Source organism: Mixophyes fleayi, chromosome 12 (assembly GCF_038048845.1).
Source record: "Mixophyes fleayi isolate aMixFle1 chromosome 12, aMixFle1.hap1, whole genome shotgun sequence".
Lineage (NCBI taxonomy): Eukaryota > Metazoa > Chordata > Amphibia > Anura > Limnodynastidae > Mixophyes > Mixophyes fleayi.
The window spans coordinates 20,769,462-20,796,800 of NC_134413.1; the positions used below are offsets into that span (position 1 = coordinate 20,769,462).

The window sequence follows — 27,339 nt, forward strand, 5'->3', positions numbered from 1 at the left end:
ACACTACAGGCAATTTTAGTCTCAAGATACTTACCTACAAGGCCACATACCCACAAAACACCTTCTCGGGCATCACAATTTCCTCAAAGTTTGGGCTTTGTATAATATAAACAGGGAACATAATCACAGCCCTGCTCTCTTCTTTGCCATTGAACCAGTCATTTTTCCCTAGTTCGTTTGATATAGAGCCTTGACCATACAATCTGTTTCTCTGGGTTTTATATATACTTGGACACTTAGGTAGCGTCCCCCCCACCCCCCCACACACAATTTTTTTCCTGTCCACCCTACCTCCCACTTTCTACACCCTCACCGGGTTAATCCACCATGTTTTTTCTTGTTGTGTTATTGAATTTATTGTAAAATTGTGGATTATGTTTGACTATTTGACTTTGGATTTTCTGTAGTTGTGTTATGTGTCCGAATCCTATCTAAATAAAAAAGAGAGAGAAAGGGGCAGAAGGCTATCAGTCAAGTGGGACTTTCCCAACATAAGAGGGGCGACTGGCAGGTATGAGGTATAACAGAGATATTGTATTTCCCCAATCATCTAATTATATATTCTCAATAAGCAGTTTACTGAATGTGATCATTGATGCACAGAGTGATCACCTAGGGGGCATGTGTCGAGATACCTGACTCTTAATTCTCTCCAGGGATCTGACATTCTAAACACAGCTTGTTACATCGATGGTGATCTGCCATTGTCTGCTGCGCTCAGTCTCTCCTTCTCAGGTGACAGCCTGGGGAATCATTACCATGGTATCACAGGTTAAAGGATCCACCTGTCCAACAAAAGTGCACAGCGTCAGACAAAGCCATAGGTTTAGCTGCCGGCTGCATCACCCATTTGTAAAGACACTTGTACCAACAGTCATAAACGTCAACTGAATATGTAAGGTCACCAAATAAATAATTGCATTAATACTTTGTCCCGCCATCCCAGGCCAGAGGGTCACAAGTGCAAGTTACGTTTCACTTAAAATTACACCTTGTTTTACTGCAAAATAAAACGAAGCAGATCTGCAAAGGGAAAAAATGTAAATGTTTGTTTTCATTTACATTAATAACCCGTGTCCCTGTGATAGATAATTAGAGCAGAAGCATTTAGGATATTCTTTGGTGAAGAACTTGTCAGCAGAAGTGAGAATGCTTTTTACGCTATAGTAATATCTTCTTGTGTCATATTTCAGGCCCAACAATACAAAGTCAGCTGAGAGTAAACGGTGCAAAGTGCTTCTTAATTTATTGGAAGTGAGTAACAGCAAATGCAAACAATAAACAGACATGTTACACAGTTAGTCAGCAGCTTGTTTGTAGTTGTACACTGCTTACGCTTTTATTAACCATCCACAGTAAACACACAATCACATTGCTTTCTTTACACAATGATTATTCTACTGTGTATTTGCTGTATAGCAACAATATTCCCTAAAATCACAGAGATGGGTTACAGCAAGTTATGTCAATCTTGTTATCAGGATGGTATTACCAGAACTGGGAGTACCGCCTCAATGACTTACAAACAGGATATGCCGATGGGGGTAATTGTAATTGGTATATAGGTAGAGGAGAATACAAACACTTTTGCTGGGGAAAAAACAATTTTCCCCAACAAGAGGGATTTACACCCTTTGATAAATCATCCTCTATTTTTATACCTAATACCACTGGGTCAGCTTTTTTATTTTTAACTATTTATTAAAGGCACTCAGAAAAGACCAAACACCCCTCCACACACAAAGGTACACCCCTAAAGATATGCTGTATCCATCCCTTTATCTCATTTCAATATTCTCGCTCCGCAAAAGGAAATCTTGTTATGTACCGATTGACTAAACAAATCACATGGGTGTACCCACTCAGTCTTTCTCTAGGAACGCCAGCCTTCCGCCCAACTTCTCTCCTCTGCCTGGGCATATCTGTGAACCGTCGGAAATATAAGAGCACCTACGCAAATCAAGACACATGGTGGGTTCATACTGCTTTTGGACTGTGCTTGTGTTTTGCACTTCGAAAATGATTTCCACTGGATGTAGTACACTTTAAGAATACTGTATTCCTGATTGGAAACCTTACTTGGAACATGACAGCTAGAAACAGTGTCTCAGAACAGCAGGTTATCCCTCAACAAAATTAAATCCAGCAACATGATAATTACTAGACTGTTGTTGCTTTTGCGGTACATTCCTGTTGTAGCTTGCTGAGGACTGTTTGCCTAAGGATGAAGGACGATCTGGAATATACAAGTTGTAACTCACTTCTGCCTTTCACGTTGACCCCACAAAAATGTATGCACATAAATTAGGCAAAAAATATATAACTAACTTATTATAGGACCCACCGTGTGTCTTGATTCTATTCCTTCTGTAATTTAAATGTCTTGTCTTGTGTTATTGTAAGATTTCTACCATAATTGGGGAAGGAGGAGAAGGAGGTAAGTGCCGGGGGGGGCGGCTCGGATCACTGGGGGGGGGGAGGGGCGGCTCGGATCACGGGGGGGGGCCCTCACGGGGGAATGGAGGCCCCCTTAGCCCAGGGGCCTCCATTCCCTTAATCCGGCCCTGGGTGTGCATTGTGCTTCCGAGGCAGATGGTCAGGTATCACTGAACCTCCTGCCCTGCTGTGCCCCATAGCAGCCACATTGGTAGTTATACCACCTCTAGGTGTACGTACGTTTGTGTCCAGTAAAATGTTCAAAAGACGTTTGCAAGTATAACTGAGAAAATGCTGTAGGTACAAGGATCAATGACCCAGATGCTCTACTCTCTTATAGAATTTAAGGAGACCTTAGCAAGTTGTTAATGTCTTTAAGGCATACTTGCCAACTTTGGCAAGATTGCCTCCAGGAGATCGGAGGTGAGGTGGGCGTGTACGGGTGGGGCTCGATGAATTATGTCATTTGGCCCTGCCCTCTAAGGCAATATAACATGTTCTGGTCTATTACAACGAGAGGTGAGGCCACGAAGATGTTCGAATCGAATCATATGCCTGCCCCCGTTGTTTAACTTATCCAATGGCCGAGAACAGAGATGTTGCTCTGCTCTTCTGGTAGTCCTCCCAGAAATTCAGGAGTCTCCCTGACATTCAGAGACAGTAGGCAACTATGCTTTAAAGTCTCCTTAACACAAAGGGCTAGATTTACTAAGCAGCGGGTTTGAAAATGTGGGGATGTTGCCTATAGCAACTAATCGGATTCTAGCTGTCATCTTGTAGAAAACAAATGAATGCTAGAATCTGATTGGTTGCTATAGGCAACATCCCCACTTTTTCAAACCCGCAGCTTAGTAAATCTAGCCCTAAGATGTTATGCTCTATTGGTAAGATCTTTCTAACTCATTTGGTTGTGCTTCAGTGTTACTTAAAACTAAAGTGAATTTAAAGATATAGTGCAGGATGTCATATCTTGTACCAAATGTCATGTATTGTACTAAAAAGTATGAATGATTATGTTTTACAGTATATTGTGCTTTCAACTACGCTGCGATGCAGTAGACTTGAATGTAATGAATTGCATGTTTTTTTTACCTTTATGCAAAATAAAGATACTTTTTCAATCAAAAATAAGGCTATGAGGATGCATATGATATAACCTAAAAATGTGTAGCAAAAAATATATTCTTTTATTATTATTGCAGTACCGTGTTAGCCAGAGAAATCTATGTGATGTTAAATTCTTTTGTGTCAAAAAAGACAAAAGTATTATAGGAGTGATCCCTTTATTGACTAACCAAACAAAATGATTGTATGTGCTAGCTTTCAGAGCACAGAGGTCCCTTCATCAGGCAAGTTTACAAATGATTTATGTAACATCACATGATATAATATACAAACATAAGTGCTATTCTCTAATTGCCTAACCCAAGGTCACAAACGTCACCTACACACAGTGGAGACAGCTGTTTTATGGCAAGAATAAATTCAGCCTATTATTTCACTAGGAACTAGTGACATCAGTCAGCTGTACCTAAGTGATGTCACTGGTTCCATAGAATTGATTGGCTGCGTTCTCTGTATAGGCTTATCCCACAAAATAGCTGCCTCCATTGTGAGGGGCGGGTACACTTTAATTATGTAATACTGCACATTGGTTTATATGCCTATAGCTAAGTAAAATTCCTGTTGTATTTTACCCGGCATTGTTCTAGTCTGGATAGATAAAGAAGTAGCTGATAAGAGCGAACTGCTTGCACTTACCTCAAGGTTAAATGACTCACTTTGTCTTATCTGCAACTATTAAACATGTAATTATCGTAAGAATTTCACAGTGAGTGTTTATATCTCACTGTTTGTCACAGTGACTTAGTTTAAAGATGCCCTATTATTTTGTTTTATTTTTCCTGTAAATTGCTACATATTAATAAAATAGAGTCTTATCCTATTATCTCCTGATCTCTGTACTGTCAGCTGCTGCATAGTGGAATAGCCTGAGTACCGCGACCTGTGGGTGTCTCGCAAAAGGCCGTTATCTGCTCACAGTGGTCCCACGAAAGCCAGTAACAACTACTTGCAGCAAAGTGGGTCCACGAATTGTACCTGTGACATTATGTTCAGCATTGCGATATTTTAGTATCAAGATATTTTAGTAATATCTACAATTCACCATCACAGAAATAAAGACACTTTGTACGTGAAATTATACGAACATTTAAAAATATTTTTTTCTGGGGCATTCTGCTTCCCGAGCTGGTACATCCACACAGGTTATGTGTGATAATGTCTAGGCTGAGGAAACTTTAAATCATACTTGCCAAATCTCCCGGAATGTCCGGGAGACTCCCGAAATCCGGGTAGGTCTCCTGGATACCAGGGAGAGCAGGCAAGTCTTCCTAGTGAAGTGGGCAGGATAGGAGCCTTAATGGCACGATTCGCAGTTAATTGTGTCATTTTGGCCTCCACGATAAAATGACAGGGGGATGGGGGGGGGGGGAATTTACGTGACTGACCGTGCCCCGCCCCCTTCTGCCCTCCCACCAAGCCCCCTATCAAAGTTGGCAAGTATGTTTTAAATTCTAAAGCCTAGATAATAATAAATGGTAAGAATTGCACCTATGATGAAGGGGGGAATTGTACTGTGCAGTTGGTCAGCATTGAGAAACAGGGACTTTGTCAAGGACATATTTTTAAAACCTTGGATGCAGGGACAAATGCAGGTTTCCTCCCCCCCAAAAAATATAGAGAGAGAGAGCTGCTACGAATGCGGCCGCGCATCTGCAGCAGCTCCATTTTGGCGATGCTGTACTGTACAGCAGCCGCGGCGCTGTAAAAGAAGCGTCTGCGGCAGTGCTGTATTGTAGTACAATACAGCACCGCCACGGACGCTTCTGTGACAGCGCCGCAGCTGCTGTACAGTACAGTGCTGCTATGTAGGGGCACTGTTTAGTGCCCGTTCATTCGCGGATGGGAGGGCTTTCTGGAGAACCAGAAACCCCCCCGCGTGCGCCCCTGGGATGGTCCCTGGAAATTAGGGATACTTGGCAGCTATGATTGCTGTTTAGAGAACTTTTGGTAAATGTCCCTTAATGCATAGCTCCCAACAAATCGGATTCATGAATCGGGACAGAAGGCATGCCCATGATGGGCTTCATGGCATCACCACAGTGGTGGCATGGTTACTACAGCTCTTGAAATGATAGACTGCCCTTTAGCCACTTCACCTCCAGCACCCAATTATTGATGCGCACACCAGTAGCAGGTGCACATTGCACCCATTCGTTAACAGGAGATAGCTTCCAACTTTGTCAACACAGGACAGACATCGCCGCGAGTGGGACAGAGCCCTTAAATCGAGACTGCTGAGTGTGTACCTGTCACGTAAACACAGTAGAGGCAGCACGTCTGTGTGCTTAACAAATATTCAGTTAAATAGCTGTGTTTGTTTCTTTAAGATATTATTTATATATTCATTTTTAGGAATGAAGTGGATGACATTTGATTCCATCTCTGCCCTCCCGTAGCTAGCCTAGCATTCTTGGATGGAAAATGTACATAAAAGAAAAAGGTAGGCCTTCATTGTTCATCACTGTTGAATTTGCAGACTGATAATTAGCTGCCCAACTCTAATTACCGATAATTGGCCTGCTTCACAAATTGTATTCTTAAATTTTCTTTGAAGAGAACAGAAAACAAATGGAGGTCTGTGAGGTGATGTCATGGGAATGATCGGTGAATAATGAAGCTTTATTTACAAAGGAGTAATATGCGTTATAAAACTTTATTTCAGCAGCCAGCCGTTCTTGTCAGTGAATTGTAATCCATGAAAATTCACCCACAGTACCATGCTCCAAATTGTTATGGATGCGTATAAAAGCAGGACTGATCCTTAAAACAAAAAGAAATTTGTTAGCGCTTATCCTTTAAACTGCATATCTGTGTGTGTCTAGCAAAATGAAAAAATTAGGTATTAGTTCATATTTTAAACAAAAGATTTAAGCCTGCATCCCAACTTCAAGGGTACCTCATTATATGCAGGTCCTACACTGACCTATATGCTTTAAACACTATTAAAATGCAGTTAAAATCAGATGCACTCACCTCCCAGGTATAGGGGTTTACATCTAGCAAAGGCTGGCTTGTGAGCCACACCCAAATGTGCCTTAAATAGGCTTGATGGACAGCTGCTATGACAAAAAGGCAATATTTTGAAACAAAACCAGAGAAAAATAAGCCAGCGCTCGGTATATCCCACATTATATATACAAGTCTTTTGATCAAAATATGAACTAATACCTCATTTTTTCATCATACAAGAGGTCATGATGTCAAATGCATAAAGTTGGCTCTGGTACTGTGCTTGCCTGTCGTAAATTAGCACATATCTATGAAAACTGATGTGTCAAAAAGACTCCTCAGATTCTAAAAAAAAGTATTAAAAAATAGTAAAAAGAAAAACATGGAATGTCCCCTATCCTCTCCCAATCACATTCCTGGCGTAGAGAAATTGTGTTGCGCATTTTGCACTAGGTTTGTGTAGTGAAGACAGGCTCAGATGCCCAAAGATACTGCAAGCCCTGCACCTCTGCAAATTATTTTACTGGTAAATGGTCAATTTCATTAGATGGCATCATGGAGCAGCTGTTACCTTACCTTATCACACATTTATGTTTTTCTTGTGTTGTACTGGCATGTGATAACACAATCTATCTAATGAGCCAATCCATACTAATGTCTGAGAGACTCCATGAGATATGTAAACAAGCTGACATTATCTACTGTAGCGGTTTAGAAAGTGTCCCTCAGTTTAACCGCTAATGCTGACCACATACTGTATGTGCAGATCAGGCCTAAAATTGGCCACACGATTCTGGTGCTATCCCCTCGCTCTGAGCATCAGGATCCCTGACTAAGGGGGGAATTCAATTCCGCCCCAAAGTACCGCCGCGTTAAAGCTATTACCATTATTACGGTAAGTGTAACCCAGCTTTCTGCTCGCACAAAAGCCGGAGTTAAAACTACCGTAATAACGGTATTTACGCGTTTATTTACCCGTTATTACGGTAATAGAGCGCAGGCCACGTCACTTTTTCAAGTAAAGCAGCCAATTGAATCGCCCCCTAAGTGTGCTTGGTTTTTGGAGCACACATGCTTCAGTATTGCTTTACTTTTTCAATGTGTTAACTTATATGGTAATTGTGCATTAAAATGTGCAGAAATATGTTCTAAGTGTGTACCTTGCAAAGGTTGTGGTTCTTCGCACTTCAGGATTCAGCGGAACATGCAATTTGACCAGGGGTGCCTAAACTATTGCATTCAAATGTATGTGGAGTTCAGGTCTTATAGACCACTGGAAATCTTTAAAACTGGGAATACACAGACTGCTCAGGAACGTTCTGTCCGACCACCCAGCGGCCGCATGTTTGTCAGATTTGATCACGCATGTACATACACATGTGGCCACACCTGGCCATTTGGTGCTCTTAAATCGATAGCCAGATAAAAATAGACACAATTTGCAAGTATGCAAATAGCTAGCACTCTGCTCTAACAGCAGTGGTGGGATTCAAATAAATTAACAACCGGTTCTCTGCCCTAATGTCCGTTTTAAGTATACAAAAAGATATACCGCAAGGTAGTTTAATATTTCATGCATTTAATATTCAAATAAGAACAATAAAAGAAGTACACAAAACTAGATTATGTTAGAGAAAAGAAAGAATTTTAAAATATTAATGAAAAAATATTAAAATAGTTTATATTTTATGCTAATAATATCAAGATAATAATAGTAATAAGTCATGTTATGCTATACAGTAGTGCCCCCATTTCAAATTATGCCACAGTAATGCCCCCAGTTCATATTATGCCACAGTACTGCCCTTCTTCATCACACTCTGCCATGCTGCTTTTGCCCTCCTTCACACTGTGCCATGCTGCTTTTACCCTTTCACACTGTGCCATGCTGCTTTTACCCTTTCACACTGTGCCAAGCTGCTTTTACCTCCCTTCAGTGGCGCACGCAGGGGGGGTTTCTGAGTCTCTAGAAACCCCCCCCTGCGCTAACTAAGTGCCCACTGTCCTATACAGCAGCCGCGGCGCTGTCAAAGAAGCGTCCGCGGTGGTGCTGTATTGTATTCAGCACCGCCGCAGACGCTTCTTAGACAGCGCCGCGGCTGCTGTATAGTACAGCGCTGGCGAATTTTTTTATTTTTTTTGGGTCGGCGGGGAGAAACCCCCCCCCCCCCCCCCGACAATCCTCCGTGCGCCCCTGCCCTTCACACTGTGCCATGTTGCTTTTACCCCCCTTCACACTCTGCCATGCTGCTTTTGCTCCCCCTTGCTTCCGTTCCTTCAATTACCTTTTTGTTTTCTGTCTTCTTGCTTGCTGGCTCCTCTCTGCGTGATAACGTCACACCCAACATTCAGTGCGAATGGAGCAGGGAGGAGGAGGAGCAGTGAGGAGGAGTGCCGATGCTGCTTACAGATGAGTATTTTTTTTTTAAAAGTATCCTGCTCCCCCCACCAACGAAGAGGGTGGACTCTGGAGCAACCGGTTTGCCGAACTCACTTTAAAATTAGGTATCGTTTCTGGCGAACCGGCTTAATCCCACCACTGTCTAACAGATACACACATGGTGGGTTTGTCTTCATTCTATGGTGCATTGCCTATTACTGTGACAATATTGCCAGCAATTTTAAGAAGAATATATATTATCACATAACTTTTAAACCCTTCATTGGATATATAGGTCTTTCTATGTACAGCAGGTTACTTTGGCATGAGAGGGGCACAGTTGAATACTTAGGGGCCTAGTTAACAAGCTCCACCGCAATTGTAAGCATCCCCTCTATTTATAACGAAAGGATTGGTGATATCTGCTGCTTTCCAGGGGCGCACACAGGGGGGCTTTCTGGGTCTCCAGAAACCCCTCCCCTCCGCTAACGAAGTGCCCCACATAGCGGAACTGTACTATACAGCAGCCGCGGCGCTGTCAAAGAAGCGTCCACGGCTGCTGTATAGTACAGTGCTGCCGAAACGGAGCAGCTCTCTCGGTTTTTTTTGGGGGGGGGGTGGGGAATCCTGCGTGCCCCCCCCCCTAAAAATCCTGCGTGCACCCCTGCTTTCCCCACTGTTTTTGAATGCAAAAGCAGGTTTCTATGGGGACAGCTATTTTGCGTGACTTAAATTGCGCAAATCAAAGTTTTTCGTAACTTGTGCCCGATGGCTAACACCATCTAGTCACTGAAGCCTATGGAGAGAGCACTACGGTAGTGGGATCTTCCGATCCCTCGCCGCATCCGATCTTACCCGCTCTCCCCTCCGGTTACTACCGTAAAGGTGGCTACTTTGCGACAGTGACCACAGAGGATAGGTTATGGCTGTTCGCCAGGACAGACGTTTATCGCGACTTCTGTTTGAACACTTTTAATAAATGCTCAGATTTAACTCCTTATCATTGCGATAAGGAATAAATATGAATGTGCCAAAATTGCCTCAATTAATAAACCTGCCCCTTAGACTGGCTTGAGATAAAGCCAAAGACATTGATTTTACTTCTCATTTTACCTGACACATCTTATTATATTTCTGTAGAAAGCAAAATAACAGTGACCCTGTGCTGTGCTGTTCAGCAGAAAATACCTACAGGGTATTATAAAAATGCAGATTTAAATGATGTAAGTGGCACTTTCTTGGCATGCCTTTACCTTCCCCTGAGGTAGTGATGGAGAACACACGAGTGGCGTGGGATCACACACCGTGACACAGACCGTCACATGACAGCCCACGACCTCCCCCTTCTCTCTCTCAGCAGCCCCACAGTCCGGCGTGTGACAGGGGAGTGACGCGGAGGGCGGCTGCTGTGATTGCCCCGGGCTATAAGGCGACGTGTGCTGCTGCTAGCGGGATGCGGGGCGCCATGGCAGCGGCGTGCACCGGGCTACAGCGGCTCACGGACTACCTGCAGGACCCGGAGAAGGTGGCCCGCTTCCAGCGGCTGTGCGGGGTGCAGAGCACGGTGCCCCCAGCACGGGAGGAGGCCGGAGCCAGGCTGCGGAGGAACCTTCATCCTAACGGGCTGGAGAACGGGGCTGCCCCCCGGGGGGGAGAGGGGAAGAAGCAGCCGCTCCGCCGGAACTCTCTGACGGGAGAAGTGGGCCAGCAGTTCGTCATCCGGAACCAGCTGCTGTATTACCTCTTTACCTTCGGCACCGAGCTGGGCAACGAGCTCTTCTACATCTCCTTCTTCCCCTTCTGGATCTGGAACGTGGATGCCTATGTGGGCCGGCGGCTGATCGTCATCTGGGTGTGGGTCATGTATCTGGGACAGTGCGCCAAGGACCTGGTCCGCTGGCCCAGGCCCCCCTCGCCCCCCGTGCTGAAGCTGGAGGTCCTGTATAACACGGAGTACGGCATGCCCTCCACCCATGCCATGTCTGGCACCGCCATCCCCCTGTCCCTCCTGCTGCTCACCCAGGGCAGATGGCAGGTAATGGTCCAGGGCTTAGCTGGCAGTATACTGAAGTATTGCTGTAGGCAGGGGGCTTCTCTGGACAGGGCACTGTAGTTCAACAACCGATAGCATCAGGAAGGGGGGCTGGCAAATTTTAGCAAGGTCGGGTGGGGGGCAAGACTCCAACCCAGAGCCATAACTTAAGCTGGTTACACACTACACAGTTTTCATCCAATAATCGGCTCAAACAGCCAACATACGACCGCTCGTTCAAAAGTGGGGTTAGTGTGTGCAGTGACGCGATGGTCGAAAGTCTGCCCAAATGGACGATTGTCGCCTCATTTGGTTGGTCGTACCGTTTAATATTTTCGTTACAATCTCGTTTCCGCTGTGTAGTGTGTATAAACTTCCGTCCGATCCACAACAGTGAGTACGAAATTACAGTCAATGCTCATGATAACATGGCTGTAAAAAGTCGCTAAAGGGACGTCCGCTCTTCCCTTTATCGTCCTAAACAAGGCTAGTGTGTATGCAGTCCACGGACAGAGCGATCGGAACATCGATTGCATGTAAAATCGCTCGGCGTAAAAAGTTGGTCGGAATCTCTGTAGTGTGTACCCAGCTTTAGAATTCTAACGATGGCAAAGGGGCACCAGTCTTCCTTCTCGCCCCAGGAGCTTAAATTTTAAGTTACGGCTCACCCTGACGCCCAGCCAGCCCCCTGGCTAGCATCTACATAGTGACTTTGAGAAACCTACATGACCTGACTTGTTCTTAATTTGGCCAAACACTTTACAACCAAATTGATCAGATCTTGTTGGTTGGTGGGGCTGCTAAATATAACTGATATCAAGGGGCCCATGTCACCTGTTGGCCTCACCTTTAATATTGTTATATGTTTGCATCTGGAGACAGCATTTTCCACTCTGTAGGATCTGTTCCACTCAGATCGGAATTTGATAATAGAACCAGTTTGGGGGACTTAAACTAAAGTCTGACCAAGGATAAGAAAATCTGAATATGTAGCTTATGCCTTAATACTTTTAGATATAAATGTCTTGGGAACAGTTTACCTTCTATAGAAAGCTTTGCTATTATTTGCAGTTCAGTTTTGTGTCCATGTAAAAAACAATACTGCAGGGCGGGGTGGTGAGATAGTCCCCCTAGGTCTGGATTCTTTAACTGCACTTGGGTAAATGGACTTTACATCTTTTACATTTTTTGGTGGCTCTGGGTGGGAATTGTTTTAAACAGTGAAGAAACTTCCAAATTGGAATTTTTTTTAATACTTATTATGAGTGTATAAGTATGTATTATATAATGGTTACTTGTTGGCCAGTTTTGAGTCTTATTTGCTACAAAATTCTTATTAGATTTCCAGTATGGTTGCAAAAGATGTTTATAAGGGATTAACTGAATCTTGATTCCAAGGGTTATTTTGTACCTCAGCTGTACAGTAGCACTTTGACCACACTCTTCTGTTAATGTTTATAAATGCTTATTTATTTATTATTAGGGTTTAATGTCATCAGTTTATTTAAAACCTTTGGAATGCATCAGAATTTACTTATTTGTATATTATATTTTAGTCTACTCAATCATAGATTTATTATTTGTTTTGTTGATTTAAAAAAACAAATTCCTGTAATTTCCTGTCGGTCTTCTAGCCCTTAATATATAAGGCTTGAAAAATGTAGTGCTGGCTTAAATATTAAGAGCCTTAGATTGCAAGTATATACTTCACAAAGTGCTTTCCGTTTCCTCTTCAGCAGAGTTTATTTTGATTGTCAGTAATTTAACGGTAATACAATGTCTCACCCACTGACCTTTACTCAAGAATGTCACATGGTTGAATCTTTGCTTGTAGAGAGATTTTAGCTTGCAAGTAAAGTATGAGATTCTCCGTATTCATGTCCATTTCTTTCTTTTATTTTTTTCTTATAAACATCCATTAATGGCTGTCATACGTGTAAGTTTCCACATTACCTATAAAAAACGAGTGTCTAAGTCTGGAGGAGTATAGAGGAGATCTTGATCAGACCCCTTCGGCACTCGTAGATGCTGTGTAGTAAACATCTTATAGCAGTGTTACTGCGCATTAAACTGACTTTATACAATATGTATCCTTATACTTCGTGAAAACTTGCTTTTGTGGTACATTTGTAGTTGGCCTTTAACTAATTGTGTAGCAGTACACGTGTGGTTAATAGTGGAAAATTAATTTTTTTGTATGTGTTTTCCTTAAACCCTTGCCTGGGACCTCTTACCCTGCGCTAGGATTGTTCCCTACTAACTACTGTGCCCAGTTCTCGCAAAGAGTTCCACTGATATTGGCACTGTAAAGAGTAATGGTAAAATGCATTTATTGTACTTATTAGTGAAACACCATACAATGATGCATCATTGTCCAAAGCAACTAGGATAGAATAATTGGAAAGAGCCGTCTTTAAGGCCTGGAAAAATTCATCACAGACTGATGACTAGGAAACAATGTGCCAGCGTGCCTTTTTGTCAGGCTAGTGAGAGGTCTTGCTGTGGCACTAAGTTGGGGTACAAAGCTCAGTTAGTAATTTGCTGTCCATAAGAAAACCTGAACTTTTTCTTGGGGGTTGGCCAAATTTGAATTGCTGCGCCTTAAACATTCTATTTTCCCTGGTGCTATCTAGCACCCTTACTAAGCTATATTAGGTGTTCCTACCAGGTCTGACTAATAATGGCAATGTTTTTTTAAGGTAGGCCCAAGCATAACTTTGTGGTCAGTTGATCAGTCTTTGGGAAGTGTGCACAGGCATTCTTCATCCAGTGGCTGTGAATTTGTACAAGCTGAAAGGGGTGACGAATGTGGCACATTCTTCTGATTTGGGTATCTGAGAACCTGCCAGTACTAAGGTCTGTAGGAGTAAGTTAGCAGGTGCAAGCAGTTTCTCTATATGGGGCATAGGGTAATTTTCTGCTACTGTGGGGTTAAGTTATGGGAAATCGACAATGAACCTAGGTAAGCAATTTTTCTTGGGAACGAACACCACTGCGGAAAGCAATGGTCTATGGACTTCCTAATTACCCCCAACGTAAGCATCTCCTTTTAGAATGTTCTTCTGCACTACAGGAGAGATTTAAGTTTTAGGGGAGGCAGCCAGTACCTAATTTATGTTTAGCTAAACAATTAACCTCCAGCTTATTTGTAAAATGTTTAACATCTTTTCCACTTGTGATGGGTCTTTGGCAAGTTTATGTGAACCACTTTCTGTCTTTTTGGCTTAGACTGTCCATATAAACTATTGTAGTCATTCAGGTGTGAATGTCACCAGATACTTTTTTGTATGTGGAAAATTCTCCATCCTAATCGCCATGTACTAAGTCGAGCTATGTGTAGATTCTGCCACCATACAGGCAGGCTCCTGCTGTATTTCTCTATAAACCATGCATGTGTGGCAGTTGTTTCTCTGGATGTACCTTTTAAGGCACCAATACGGTTAGCGTTTTGTTTAAAATGGTACAAAGTACTTAAACACTGCACTGTTCCCAGTGGCTTTGCGCTAGTTCAGACCTGAAATGTATTCCTTGGTTACTGAAGATCTCGCTGGGCCAACCAAACCATGAGAAGATACTGAACTGGAAGATCATTATATGCTGTAAAGGATGACAACACCACAGCCTACAGATACTGGTTGGTGCAATCCACGATTGTAACACTATACTGTTTACAGTTAACCTACCTAAATATGTCTGAGCCATGGGTGGAAACTGCAGTGTCCAGAGAAGACACATGCAAATGCACCATTGCCAACTACTGCACCCCTATGCTGCCATGCTGGGCAATTATACTGGTTATACTTGGACAATCAGAATTCTGAAAGACGTTTTAGATTACATTTGATCACCTTTGATCATTTGTGTGGCACACGTAGTGGTAATTGTAATGCTGTTTCAAATATGATTGTCTGGCATATAAACATTGCTTTGTGTGTTTTGTCCATGCAAGGACTAGGCTGCTTATAACTAGAAAGGGAGAGTTTACACAGTGTAGATTCAAATGAGGTAAATTTAAGTAAAAACTGGAGCAGACAATTATAAACTTGCTGTGACCAGTACAGATGAACTTGTACATCTAACAGCTAATAGTGTATCTATAGATACTGTTCACAAAAATAATTACCTGGACAGTGGTAACTTGTCTTTCTATTGCATCCATTTCACTTTATGGCAATAGTGACTTATCTCTACAGTCGCTGAATACTCTTATTTTTCTAAAGCATGTGTGGTTACCTATGTCTCTTTTTTTTATTTATAAGGAACCAGAAGTTATAACCGTTCAGTTGGGTACCAGATGACTCATTTAGTAATTTGATACTCCTCTAATTTAATTATATGATTGTTGGCAACAGCAAAACAAAAACCTTCTGAATCATTTAAGGCTGAGCTGATATTGTTGTGCAGCTTTTCAATTTGTTGTAACTGGTCGTTGAAGACTCAATACATTGAGATTCATTTACCAATTACAGCAAATTGAAAAGTTATTGTTTGATCTATATTATATGTTATATGATTTTTGGCTGCCAATCTGGATCTGACAGGACTTGCCCATTCCTTTTGTTTGTTTTTCAGCAGTCCTGGGTAGACTTGTTTGTCACAACACAACTCTTTATTGTGTAAATGAAAACTGTGAACGCTAAGTTTTGTAAACTTGCTGGTGTTCTGCAGAACTGTGCCTTGGAATGTTCATACCAGAAAGGAATTAAAGATCGTTCTGACTGACATTTACTGAAGTTGTAAATTAGGGGAGGACTCTTCTTGGCAAGCTGTACCTAATCATGCTCTGGTTTAGTAAGTCAAACCACAGCAGTAGATGCAGCATACAGTGTAAAGCTCAGTATTGTACAATAGAAGCAATGCTATTCAAGGGGAAAATGCCCATCTAAACTGTAATTTGTGCTAATAAGGCTTATATGGCAGTCTACATTATAAGAGAGAAACATGGACTGTTATACCTATGTCTAGCAGTCTTTATAGAGATGCCCACACTTGGTGTTGTGACCTGTCGCGCAGCTCCTAAGTGACGCAATTTGTTGACCCACAAATGTTAAAATATTGTAATGTGTAAAAGCAAAGTCATGATTAAATGGTAGCAGGTTTAGATGGATTACCGCTAATTTGTTTCATTTACATTTGAAGTATAGTTTATATCTTTGTAGAGCAAAAGGGGGGAATAGGTTGCGCTTCCTCCACTATGTTAAGCAGCCGAAAAAGAACCTGGGATTGAATGGAAGACCCCTAAGACTCCCAAGGGATAGATTGATATAGAAATAGGCAGGTTCTGGGCGCTTGGAAAGAGGTATAAATGAGTTTAATAATGACAGAACTGTGTGAACAATTTAACAGTTTATGCTGTGCTGTTTTGTTCCGGCCGGAACAGATTGTTCACACAGTTCTGTCATTATTAAACTCCTTTATACCTCTTTCCAAGCGCCCAGAACCTGCCTATTTCTATATTAGTTTATATCTGCTCATTATCATCATCACCATTTATTTATATAGCGCCACTAATTCCGCAGCGCTGCACAGAGAACTCGTTCACGTCAGTCCCTGCCCCATTGGCGCTTACAGTCTAGAGTTTATTTTAATAGATTTCCTCTGTTACCCATAAGGTCTTGTGACACATCCATGCTAGTTTTGCGGCACTAAAGATGTGTCCAGACACACTAAGGATTATTTCAGAAAGTGCAGAATCGCAGAGTAAATGCTGCTTTGTCCCGTAACTACTTGTGCCCCAAAATTTACAGGTAAGCCTGTAGGGGTGTAAAAGTTTCTAGCATCACGTTATGATTGGAGTAATTATATGATGTACAGATTAGGAGCTGGAGTTAGCATAGTATTGTACGTGAATAGACAACGATATTTCGTTTTGCAGAATGGGTTTATTTAAATGAGCCGGTGAGGGTCGAGAAGGTGCGTGTTGGAGGTGTTTTCTCTTTTACAGGTAGATGTACAGCATTTACCTCTCTGCAACTTGAATTCTCCGGCTGTCAGAGGTCCTGGAAACCCAACCTTGTGGCCATATCTTTAATGTGACAACTTTTACAGACCACACACGTGACCTATAATCCATGTCGAGATGTCCCCTCATGATTAATTTTAAAACATAAATGAAACTAAACCGGGCAGTATTTTAAGAAACAAACTGAAAAGTGTTAACTAACAAGTGATAATAAGTGGTGATGGTTTTACTGCTTTCACCATGGACCTTTTACAGAATATCCGCCAAACTGTAAATGTGGTCACATCCCCTTTTAGGAAGGTGTTTACAATGACTGGAAAGTCTGCACCATTTAAAATGTGCTTTCAGGGCAACTAGGTACTAGAAAAAAATCAGTGCAGTTTGTCAACGGTTGGAAATCACAAATGTGGATCATCCAAAGTCAAACAGTGTATTGTAAAATATTTGAAATGGGTAAGTTGTATAAAGTGTTATAAAGATTTTAGCTGGTAGGGTACTGGTGAGTCCTTCCTAGTCCTGATTGTGTAACATACATTTTTTTTTTGTTTATCTTTTCAGTTTTCTTAACCTGATGATTCATAGGAAACCTCAGTATTTGGTTTCACTGCTTGTTCCGCTTTCTGCTTCTGTTCCTCTACAATTGCAAAATGGCAAACATTGTGTAAAATCTACTTGCAGATTTTTTTTTTCCAAGTTATGGGAAATAACAACCGTCTAACAGACCACTATAGACTTTCTTTATATAAAAGCATTAATAACAGCCACAAATCGCTATACTAGTTATATGAGCTGTTTGATTATAGGACCACTTACACACTTGTTATGATTACTCGCCACTTACACACAATAGAGGTCATTTATAAACCATGGGGCAGCACGGTGGCTCAGTGGTTAGCACTTCTGCCTCACAGCGCTGGGGTCATGAGTTCGTTTCCTGACCATGGCTTTATCTGTGAGGAGTTTGTATGTTCTCTCCGTGTTTGCGTGGGTTTTCTCCGGTTTCCTCCCACACTCCAAAAACATACTGGTAGGTTAATTGGCTGCTATCAAATTGACCTCAGTCTCTCTCTGTCTGTGTGTATGTTAGGGAATTTAGATTGTAAGGCTGTATGGGGCAGGGACTGATGTGAGTTCTCTGTACAGCGCTGCAGAATTAGTAGCGCTATATAAATAGCTGATGATGATTTATAAAGCACACAGGATGCTGCAGCACAAATAGGTTTGGTTTCAAACCAGTGCACCTATTAGAGTGCACAGCACATTCCAAGGTGCGCGCCTACTGTCTGGCCTTTGTCCAACCCCTTATCACTTTAGAACCTTGTTTCATTGAATAAAAATTGTCAGTTCTCATATAATGCTGCCCAGTTTAATCTTAAAATAATTCTGTGGGGTTTTTTTCTTTTTTTTAGTTTACTGGGCACCCACAAATGGCTGCCTCCACTGTGCTTATTACCGTTAGTACGGTACGGTAATTTTAACGCAGATGTTTGCTTGCTGCGAGCAAAAGTCAGTGTTGAAATTACCGTACTGACTTTTGCTCGCAGCTCTGTGAGAAGCAAGCATAAAATCTGCACTAAAATTGCCATTCTGACGGTAATAGTGCGCGCCTGTGATGTTCTCATGAACAACGTCGTCAATTGAATTCCTCTTAGTATACAAACGTTTGTGCATACATTTATAAGTATAAAAAATGTATGTAGTATGCTTTACATTTCTTTTCACTGTATCTTTTGAAAATAGTGATATCCAATTTTTAAAAAACAAGTGACAAAATAATAAAGTATTAAAGTCTGTCAATGTTTGGGAAGCTAGTCTGTAATAGGTCCCAAAGTTACTCACTAGCTTACAGCAAGAACTACATTAAATAGGTGTCTAGCTGTGCACTCTGCATTTCTGTTACATTCAGGTAAACTGAGGGGGAATTCAATTAGCTCTGATGCGTCTCCACGGAGACTCATCGCCACAATGTTTTGTTTTTAAATCTCCGCTCATTTTCCCTCGTGTCTCATAGAGATGCGAGGAACGGAGATTTTGTACCATATTGGCCGGCGATGTCTTGTGGGTAATTGAATTCCCCACCTTTTGAATGTGTTTTACTCCGGGTATGATTATTCTTGTTAGGGAGCAGATCCTCCGTTAAAGGTCTCTTTTGAGCTGATACATTTCTGAATGTATTTTCATATGGGATCAGTGTTTTAGAGCATCTATAAAATGTGTGCTTGAGTGTTTTAAAATATTATCATACTGAGGTGGGTTTACAACGAATTTCCACAGGAACTAACAGGAATTGCTGATCTGTCTGCCACGTGTCTTAAGTTCATTAAGGTCCCTTGATAAGACAGCACAGTAAGGAAATATGAGCTTTTTACAACGCATCCTGTTGCGGTGTAACTTATCACAAGGGCATATACTCTACTTTGTTATCTTTACAGATATACTATGTTGGGATTTTTATATTCAACTGACTAAACATTTTTTTTGTGTCTCCCTTTTAAGTATCCATTTGTTTATGGGCTGTTACTGGCTGTGGGATGGTGTTCCTTGGTGTGCCTTAGTCGTATTTATATGGGGATGCATTCCATTTTGGTAAGTAATAGGTTTTAGCTGAATAAATTCATTTCTTGATTTAGTACGCGGCTTGAGTTAAATCACTGTTTGACTTCACTTTGAATTGTACATATGACACTGTTTGACGATTTTGTTATTTTCCTGCCACGTATACCACTCCCATTTTAATAAAAAATAAATTCCGCCAGCTTCTCCAAAACCTGCCACCTCCCAGTGACAGGCCAATTATTGAAATTTGCCAGGCTTGGCCTTCCAATTAAGTAAGTGGCCTGCCAATAGAAGTTGGCCGTTCAGCACTTCCTGCTCTGTATACATATGAGGGTAGGACAATGCTAATTAGTAAGTTATGTGACGTGAATTCGTTATTGGTCATCTGCGTCTTTCCGTGTAATTAATATTCATATATAAGTGAATCATGAACTATATATTGTCATTACCTATAACATTTGCTCACCAGTTACACTGTGCACCTCCTTCTGGGGCTCTCTGCCCATTGACTCCTCTCCTCCATTGTTTTTGCACCTCTTTCAGTGGCTCTAAACCTGTTGCTTGCGCCTACGCTATGGGGCACAGTTTTTAGTATGTGCTGAATATATCCCTTTTACCCCAGTAGCTGTATTGAGAGCTGTAGTGTTATTACTGTATTGTACTGTTATACTATGTACTATCTTGTTGTTTTCCCTTTGTACAGCTCTGTGGACCTCATGTGACACCCTGTAAATAAAGATTATTAATTATAATAATAATAAAAAATATGTTTAGGAGCATTGTAGTGGTGACGTTACTGATTTCCACTGAGGACTTGTTTTAAATTGGCCAAAAAAGGATTATTTTTTTTGATTAATTTTAAATACTTATTTCGTAATGATAATTCAATGCATGCACTTAACAATGATTCCTTAATGTTGTTTTTAGTTATTGCTACACTTTGGCAGCTCTAACTGCTTCATACATATGGCTTTCCCTGATTGCTAAGGGAACAAGGCAGTGTCCAGTCTATGCAAGATATAATGTAGCTAACAATGTTCTTCAAGCCCTACAGATGATTCTGTTGATAACAGGCATGAAATACATAGATTTACAATCATTAGACCATATCCAGTCTCTCTCATACCAGAAAACGCTGATGCTTCAGTTTGAAAGAATAATTCTTCTCAACGTTAAACTCCTTTTATTTTTCCTACCTGCAGGATGTTGTAGTTGGTGTCTTTTATGCAATCCTGATTCTGATTGTCTTCCATCCGGCTCTTGAAATCATTGACAATTTCAACCTGACTTACAAGTATGCCCCTTTAATCATTATCAGCCTGCACCTAGTCCTGGGAATCTTCTCTTTTACGCTGGATACATGGAGCACCTCCCGCGGAGACACGGCTCAGATTCTGGGCAGCGGGGCCGGCATTGCCTGCGGATCACATGTTAATTACTTACTGGGTCTCCTGGCGGAACCGTCATCCCACGAGCTGCCTTTCTCTATTCCACCTTTCACTGTGAATCTCCTTGGGAAGGTCATGCTGCGAGTTCTATTTGGATTAGTGGTTTTATTGCTGATCAGAGCAGTTATGAAGAGGGTTACCATTCCTCTGGCTTGTAAAGTGTCTGGCATTCCTTGCGATGATATAAGAAAGGCACGGCAACGTATGGAGGTGGAACTACCATACCGATATCTCACCTACGGCATGGTTGGCTTTGCGGTCATGTTTATAGTCCCTTATCTGTTCACCTGGGTAGGGCTCCTTTGATGGTAAATCCCTCTCTGTATAAACAGATGGTATAGAAGGACTTCTCATTTTTGTTAAACTTGGAGATAATCTGTTTCGGAGCAGAATTGTTATCTTCTTCTTGGGAGATTGGGGAAGCGGTGAAGAAGAAACTTGAAAAGCCTGTATTCTACCCATATATTTATCAAGCGCTTCAATAGGCAATTTCTTCTGGGCCAAACCGGCAGTAAAATGGTCCATTTATTTCTAAGTCTTATTGCAAGCTTAGTGTATAACTACATTATTGGTTTTTAATCTGAAAAGCGATGGTTTTTATTTTCAAGTTCAGGTACTGTATTAAACTGCTTGATAATTGTGCCTTTATTTTGCTAAAATCACAAACGCCATGTATACTGTGATTTACAGGCAAGCATCCAGAACATAGTTTGAACCTGAAAAATATTTTTACACAGCAAAGGTGATGCTTGTTTATAAATGTAATGTTACACCAGGTTTATCTTGGGAGAGACGGCAATAATTTGGCAGGCTTCTTTTTATTACAATTTAAAAGGTATGTTTATTTTGTCTTTAAAAGTTGGGCAACCACTATGTTTTGTTTTTTTTTGTTTCTTTTATCTCTGCATTATGCACAATAGGTTTTTATTTTGTTTTTTTTGTGAAGACTATTCCTTGTATCCAAAATTACTATGTTATTAGATGCTCTGTTATACTTTGTGATTCTGCTATTAAGATAATTCTTGACACTCTCTGATAGAAAAAAATAAATGATTTGGCAGCTACAGACAGCACAAATTGCAAAGCATATAATAGTTCCTTCTTTAAAGAGTTTATATCAATGGTTGTATGGCCACAAATCTGCTATCGTCATTGGGTGCAAAATATGAATGGTACATTAATCTTTCATTGTCTGAATCTGCATGAAACGTGTTAAAGGGAGGTCTCGCAAACCGTTGTCTTAAAATACACTGTTAAGACGGTACCTATAACCTACAAATAAAACAAGCAGCCATTTTACAATATTCTTAAATTCACGGACGCATAATAATTTGGTGATGTCGCGTGATCTGCATGCATTGAATAGGCCGCATTCTGAAGAAACCTGCTCTGCTTACACCACTATGTGTAGGCAATTGGTACACGTTGGGTTTGCATTTACATTCATTAATCTTCATGTCATGTTTGTGTATCTGATTTGCTTGAATTTTAGGGAAACGGCTTATTCTAATGCTTCGAATAATCAGAGTTCTAGAGCATGAATTAAACCTCAAGGTTTTTGTTTTTTTTGTAATAACATAATCTGATATCTGATTGGTATTGCACTGTTATTAATAAGTTGTCTTGTCTTTTAGTTGTAATATAATTATACAATAACTAAACCTCTTTATGCACATGTGATATTTTAATGAATGTGTATAGGGCTTTATTATAACATGCAAATGTACCAAGCACATGTATGTCGTGAGAGAGAGCTCACATAACTTTCATAATATTTAATGAGCATTTATACAGATATCTCTACATATTGTTAATCCAGGGAATTGGCACTATATTAATATCAAGAGACGTTCCAAAATGAGAGCCTATTTATTCTTGTATACGAACTTTGCATTTACAAATTGTTAATGTGCTAATTCCACAAATGGTTTTATTTGACATGTAAGTTGCATTTGTTGTCAACTGATTGTTTTACATTATTTTATCAACAAAAAAGGCAATCTAAGATTTTAACATGCTTTTATGTTAGAATTTAAAAAATGTATGCTAAATTTAGTTATATTGAATGCACTAAACTGCTATTTCTCGGCAGAAAATATCAATAATATGTATCGCCTGTGAGATTATACAGTGTAAATACAAAACTATTAAGTTTCAGGGCATTAAAATGAATGTTTGCTACATACGACCTGGTATCCATTACGTTATCGCTGTTTTACGTTGTGCCTTGTCTGCAGAAGTCTGCTAGCCAATTAGCAACTTTAATTTGTAGGAATATTACACCCAAAACTATAGTTTTGGATGGAATGCATTAAGTTAATATAAAATATGATGTTCTACTTATGGTGGGTGCACGGTTTACTCCCGGGGCCCCAATGGCAGTAATGGTCCCACATTGCGCTTATCTCTCCCCTGTGAAACAGGCCAAGCAGGTGCCAATCTGCATACATGGGAAGTTCTCATTAGATGGGCATCTGCACCCGCTTGGCCTGTATGAAACTGGAGAGAGACAAGTGCATCAAGGAACTGTTGCAGCCATTGGCACATCCAGCTAATGGCACATCCACAGTAAGAACAATCTTGCTTTTTACATTTTTTTTGCTTTTTACATTAACTCGTTGACCTTCATACAAAACTACATTTCAGCTGCCACAAATCCTTGTTCTCATAGAAATCTATGGCTCAAAATATTATGGGCGAATGCCACGTTTAACATGATTTCCTTTTAGCAAATTTCCAGCATCTCCCTACCCCGATTAGCTAAACTGTGGGTGATACTTGACGCTCCCAGAATTGACAACCCAGGAAAATTAAAATGCACTTTATTACTAGTGCACAGGTGCTGATTGGGTAGAGCCCCTTTCCCCCTCCCCTCCCCACCCCATCCCTTTAATGTTAGGGTCTCATGGTGCTTGAATTCAATTTTGGCTGGTGGCATTGCGGATATGATGTAACAAAAACACTACCATCGTCTCCTGTAACATTACAAATTCAATTAGATATTATGGGCAGACCAGATCAATGCTGGATTTTTTTTTTTCTACATTTAAGTGACCAAGATTCCTGACACCCATGTGACTTAAGAGAACACAGCTGGCACATACATGAGCTTGGTAAGCAGCTCGGGTTCAAGCTTGCCTTCTACGGTAGCACTTGTATGTATATACTTCTAATGGTTTGTGTACTAAAAGTGCAAATCCTCTATAATGCAACTGCTATGTATCATAATCTATTATAACTTGCTAATTAGAAAGTACAGCAAAAAAAATAATCTTTCAAATACTATTTTATAAAATACTATTTTGCAAAGTATAAATATATATATATATATTATATGATCTCTTATCCAGAAACCCATCATCTAGATAGAAGAAAATACTCAATAATTTCTGTTCTCCTCCTGTGACGTTGTCTCACACAGACGTGATTGCCAGGTATGTCGTCCTATGGTTTTAGGCACAGTTCTTCAATTTACAGGGAATAAAAACCAAGCATTCCAGGTAACAGGTCCCCTACCTATGTGTGTGTGTTCAGGCGGCCATTTATGGGGTTAACCAATATGTGAGCGCATGTAGCCTGTTGATTCACTAGCCACTACATGAGCTGCCTGATTGATGTCACTGGTTCCTTGTGAATTGATAAGCTGCTTACTTCTCAGCAGTGGTTCAGACTACAACATAGGCGCCTCCATTGTATTATAATATATATGAATAACATATATTTTATAATGGTACTGTAAAAACAAATATATAGCTTTGAATAAATGACAGCTAGAATCTGATTGGTTGCTATAGGCAACGTCTCCACTTTCTCAAACCCGCAGTTCAGTAAATATACCCCCTAGCCTCTAAATCTTCTGCTGGCCACACATGCTGCATTATTTGTCCGTTATTCCAAGATCACGGCGGCTGTGGCCTCAAAACATTATTGGGCACGTTGGCAAATGTGGTTTGGAAAATGACTGCTATCCCCCTGTGTGCGGCCATCTAATGACTGCACTTACAAGCTGAGGTGATGCTGAATGTTATCAGACTATCCCGGTATTGAGTGGTTGGATCATGTCCAGTTTAGCCACCCATGAGCCTTACCACAATGGGCCTGTAATACGGCAAGTGGCAGGAGTGTAGCGTGTCACCAGCATGATGGCTTAGGTGCACAGGTGTTCCTTGGGAAGGGAACTGCTGACTTTCTGTTATATATAAGATGGGAAAAACCTGTTTGAAGTGGAGAGGATGAATGTAGGAAAGAAAGACAGTTGATTCCTTTGAGAGAACAGTCACGTCTCAATGGCCCACTTAGCATGAATGTACTGTAGATTTACTCAGCCAAAGGTTATATTTAGCTAAAATTCAAGTTCCTCAAATAAGGAATAGTATATTTTGACATATACAAAGTGTTCATTTATCACCATACTACTACAATTTTGTATATAACGACAATCCTATTATGCAGCGCTGTATCCCTGCCCCATAGGAGCTTACAATCTAAATTCCTACACACACACACACACACACACACGCACGCACGCACACGCGTCAATTTTGTCAGAAGATAATTAACCCATTAGTATATCTTTGGACTGTGGAAAGAAACCGGAGCACCCAAACATTATTTAAACAATATATCTTCCTCAATTACATCTGTGCTTCCTGTTCCATAGACCTCACATGAACAAATGAATACACCCCATGTGTATTGAAATTAGACCTTTTAATATTTTTGTGTACGTTACAAAGGACTATTTATTTTTTTAATGTACATGTTCGTTAAAGTATACTTGTTGCCTTAACACGGGGGATGCAGCCATTCTGTGAGCCTGACCAATATTATCTGTTTCCTAGGAACCAGTGACCTCACTGAGTGTAACACCTTATTCCTAGTGTGACACAGTTGGCAAATATACTCTAAAACAGGGGTAGGCAACCTGCGGCTCTCCAGGTGTTGTGAAACTACAAATCCCAGCATGCCTTGCCACCTATCTACTGGTTATCTGCTGGCAAAGCTTGCTGGGACTTGTAGTTTCACAACACCTGGAGAGCCGCAGGTTGCCTACCCCTGCTCTAAAAGGAACGTTCTATACCAGGTTAAGTTATATAGTGGTAGTTCTGTCTTGTAATAGACAGATCAGTTGTCTTTTCACACTGGAATACTTTGGTTACGACTGACAAAGATCTACTAATGGCTGGGTAGCACATTTCCTGAAGCCAAATGTCACCCCTTCTTAATGCTAGTTCTGAAGGTTGGTTTGTGGGTAAGTCCATGAATCCTGCTGTGAGATCCTGTAACTAGATTCATGTTTTCATTTTCTTTTCAAAAGTCAAATATTTACTAGGGACTTAGGCCCCATTCAGTCACGGATAGATTTTTATTGCACAAACTCGGAAAATGAATAGCCGAATGGCTTACTAATAAGTTCATACTAGTGTGACTGTAACAGTCTAGTGACATTAAACAAGGCCGCTGTGAATAACGTGGTGTTAATGCCCGGCTATTCCCTGAAAATTGCACTGTAAATTATTTTCACTTGAATTGTTGCACGTGGTAGTAAACATCACGCACTGCATTTTTAAAGGGGAATACTCTCTTTTACGGCTTTTTTTGACCATTATTTTGTATAAAAATGTCATAGCCCTTATAATATATCCTGTGATTGATGATCTGTACTGATAGCATGTATTCACTATATGTATGTTTCCAGTCCACTTAATAAAAATAGTAGACGGCCCTGCACTCTTTTAAAATGTGACGAGTATCTTGAATCTTTATATATGTTGCTCCCTTCATGACGTGGCCCCTGATTTGGGTTAATTTTTGGCCCATAGTTATAGGGGGCCAATGGATGCGCACATGCTGTATGTGCGCTCCACCTGACAACCTTTTAATAGACTCACTTAAAAATAATAAAATATATGGGTTAGATATTATTTATGCATCTGATTTCTAATGTGCTCTGATAGATATACACCAAAACTATAAAAAAAATATGTTTATCTTAGAATAACCCTGCAGCAATGAGACCAGCCTCTGTCACATTTTAAACAAAAGCCTCATCTGGTATTTCTAACGCTTATACCCTAACTGTATATAATTAATTTAATTAGAGCGTAATGTAACGCTGCTGAAACTACTAATTGTTGCTCTAATACAAAAAAGAAAAACAGCTTGTACCAAAAAAATACACTGTGTGTAGGCATTTATTTTCATGTAAAATTAGCACCTCTTACACTGTAAATAGTGGGGTGTTGGCTGGTATAGTATATTTTTCCAGCTCCTGTAATAATCTCACTTCTTGGACCTTGTTTCTTCCACAATAATACGTCATATAAATACAATGTTAAAACTGCTTGAAATAACTCACTCACGAAAATAATAAAAATTGTTTACACTTCGTTTTGTTTGTATTTTGGGTTTTGTTTGTACGACTGCTTGAATTAAAGTCAATAAAAAGAAA

At 40.7% G+C, this 27,339-nt stretch overlaps 1 protein-coding gene and 1 long non-coding RNA gene across 2 annotated transcripts; both read left to right on the top strand.

The window, feature by feature from the left end:
* Positions 1-10,222: 10,222 nt before the first annotated feature.
* Positions 10,223-23,073, top strand: SGPP1 (sphingosine-1-phosphate phosphatase 1). The gene is made up of 3 exons (XM_075193501.1): positions 10,223-10,925; positions 19,381-19,470; positions 20,643-23,073. The coding sequence occupies exons 1-3, from the start codon at positions 10,344-10,346 to the stop codon at positions 21,192-21,194; spliced, it is 1,224 nt and encodes a 407-aa protein (XP_075049602.1). The 5' UTR covers positions 10,223-10,343; the 3' UTR covers positions 21,195-23,073.
* Positions 23,074-24,230: 1,157 nt separating this feature from the next.
* LOC142108963 (uncharacterized) lies at positions 24,231-27,339 on the top strand. The gene is made up of 2 exons (XR_012680252.1): positions 24,231-24,715; positions 25,016-27,339. It is a non-coding gene; the product is annotated as an uncharacterized LOC142108963 (long non-coding RNA).

What these genes read in the sequence shown, in the direction of transcription:
- SGPP1 (XM_075193501.1), top strand. Translation starts at nt 10,344, where the DNA reads ATGCGGGGCGCCATGGCAGCGGCGTGCACCGGGCTACAGCGGCTCACG. An exon ending in TCACCCAGGGCAGATGGCAG is followed by an intron (nt 10,926 to 19,380) that starts GTAATGGTCCAG and finishes CTCCCTTTTAAG; the next exon opens with TATCCATTTGTTTATGGGCT. An exon ending in TGGGGATGCATTCCATTTTG is followed by an intron (nt 19,471 to 20,642) that starts GTAAGTAATAGG and finishes TCCTACCTGCAG; the next exon opens with GATGTTGTAGTTGGTGTCTT.